This window comes from Ptychodera flava, chromosome 17, assembly GCF_041260155.1.
Source record: "Ptychodera flava strain L36383 chromosome 17, AS_Pfla_20210202, whole genome shotgun sequence".
In the NCBI taxonomy this organism is placed as follows: domain Eukaryota; kingdom Metazoa; phylum Hemichordata; class Enteropneusta; family Ptychoderidae; genus Ptychodera; species Ptychodera flava.
In genome coordinates, this window is record NC_091944.1 from 32,322,121 (window position 1) to 32,324,395 (window position 2,275).

Below are 2,275 nucleotides of genomic sequence, written 5' to 3' on the forward strand. Positions count from 1 at the left end.
TGATTTTCCACAGAGTTCACATTGATAAGGCCGTTCACCTGTGTGAACACGTTTGTGGATGGCCATGTACTGTTGTTCAGGAAAGGATTTCCCACAGACATCACACAAATACAGTTTTATCTTTGCATGTACTCTTTGGTGTGTCAAGAGATTACCTTTCTGTGTAAATGTCTTATCACATATAGAGCAAGACCAGGGTTTCAAAGTAGTGTCACCACTGTGGTATACTACCCGGTGTTTTTCAGCTGAGTTTTAGACTTGAAACACTTTTGACAAACAGGACAACTGTACGGTTTGATACTTGAATGAGTACGGAGGTGATTTTTTAGGCTATCTTTTCTATAGAAAATTTTACCGCATTCTTCACAAGGACAGGGCTTCTCATACTTGTGGCGTTTCACATGCCCATCTAGGCTTTCCTTCCTTCCGAAAGTTTTGCCACACATATCACACGAATACAATGCTTCCTTGTCGTGAATTCTGTGATGCTGTTTTAAGAGTTCTCTGTTTTCAAACACACTCCCACATTCCTTACAACTCAATGACTCTTGTGAATGCATTTTCTTTTTATGCCTAAAAAGCTTAAGCTTATTGTCAAAAGATACTTTGCAATCTACACAGGTGTGATCCTTCAGTTTATGCACTTTCTGTCTGTGCTGATACAGTTCATCTTTTGTGGGGAATACTTCATTACACAATTTACACTGCTCCACGGCTCCATGTATCTTTGATCTGTGTTGTCTTAAACTCAAAGTTCCATTGAAATTCTCATCACATTCTGGGCATTTGTAGATTTTCTCAGTGCTGTGGGATGTTTCTTCATGTTTTAACAAGTCAATATAATGGGCAAACTTAACATTACACACATGGCATTTGAATGGTGTCTTCCTTTCATGCATGTTCATGTGTTCAACATAGCTGCCCTGCAAATGGAAAACTTTGTTGCAGATTTACACTCAATGAATTTCTCTAATCTGTGCCTCTTCATGTGGCCTTCATAGCTTTCCCTTCGGCCAAACCATTTCTTACATTTCTCACACTGATACTTTAAATCTTGATCATGTGTCTCTCTATGCTCCTTCAATGATTTGTAATCATCAAATGCTGCAACACATTCTCCACAGTTCCAAACCTTTCTTTCATGTATCCTATATCTGTGCTGCTTTAATAATTTCTTTTCATAAAATGATTTTTTGCAAATTTCACACTGGTGCTGATTTGCGTGTTTGTCCTTCATATGTTTCCTCAGCTGAAGTTTTGAGAAGAGAGTTTCCTTGCATACAGGACAGCAGTGTTCATCATGCCCTGAGCTACGTGTATGCTTGGCAACTTGGTGATGTCTTAAAAGACTACAGCTTGAAAATCTCACTTTGCACACTCTGCATGACAGATAACCCCCAGTCGAACCATGAACCTTTTCCTTATGAAGTTTCAGTATACTATGTAGCTTGAAATCTTTCTTGCAGACATCACACTGATGCAGAATCTGTCCTCTCGTTGTATTGGCTGATTGCTCAATGGAAATTTCTTGTGGACCAATGCTAGATGTTGTACCATGCTCTTTTGTCTGCTGTAGACTTTGACAAGGCACTGAAAGATGGTCTCGCAGAAGACCTTTGCTTCCAAATTCAAAGTTGCGTTCAGTACACAAATATTTGTGTTTCTCATCGCAGTTACTGCTACTATGATCTTGAATTTTATCACCATGCTCTTGATTTCTGTGTTTCTGCAGCAGGTGATTCCTTGGAAAACTTTCGCCACAAAATTCACACTTGAATGATACCTCTTTCACTTTGATGACCTTTGACTTTTCCTCTTCAACATGTTCATTCTGGTCTGTTTGAAATGTGGTTTCTTGGGCCACAGCATCAGCATGATTAATATTGTTACCAATGTCATTGTGTGTCTCCCCTGATAAACTAGAATCGTCCTTAATGTGATTTCCTGATACATTCATATCTGCAACAGAGTTACCTGTTTCAAAAAGGTGAGGCTGGTTTACACTTGCAGAGTTCATGGGTTTTTCTACATAAGCCATGTTGCTACTACCTTTGTTCCCACAAATAACCACGCAATTTCTTCCTGTGAAGAGTTCTGGAACAACTGCACCATTCTGGTCTTCATTTTCTATCTTTCTTCATTTTCTATCTTACATTCATTTTCTCTGATATCAGTCTCTGTATTTACATTGCTCATATCAGTTTCTTCATTAGCTGTATCCTCCTCATAGAGGTCATCATCTTCATCATTCCCATCACTATCACTATCAAATACA

The 2,275-nt window shown here is 38.8% G+C and overlaps 1 protein-coding gene across 1 annotated transcript; it reads right to left on the reverse strand.

Moving 5' to 3' along the window:
• Window positions 1-901: 901 nt before the first annotated feature.
• Window positions 902-2,038, reverse strand: LOC139116385 (zinc finger protein 676-like). The gene has a single exon (XM_070679021.1). It carries the CDS (start codon window positions 2,036-2,038, stop codon window positions 902-904), a length of 1,137 nt encoding a protein of 378 aa, XP_070535122.1.
• Window positions 2,039-2,275: the final 237 nt, after the last annotated feature.

Coding starts and splice junctions, on each gene's coding strand:
- LOC139116385 (XM_070679021.1), bottom strand. CDS start 2,038: ATGGCTTATGTAGAAAAACCCATGAACTCTGCAAGTGTAAACCAGCCT.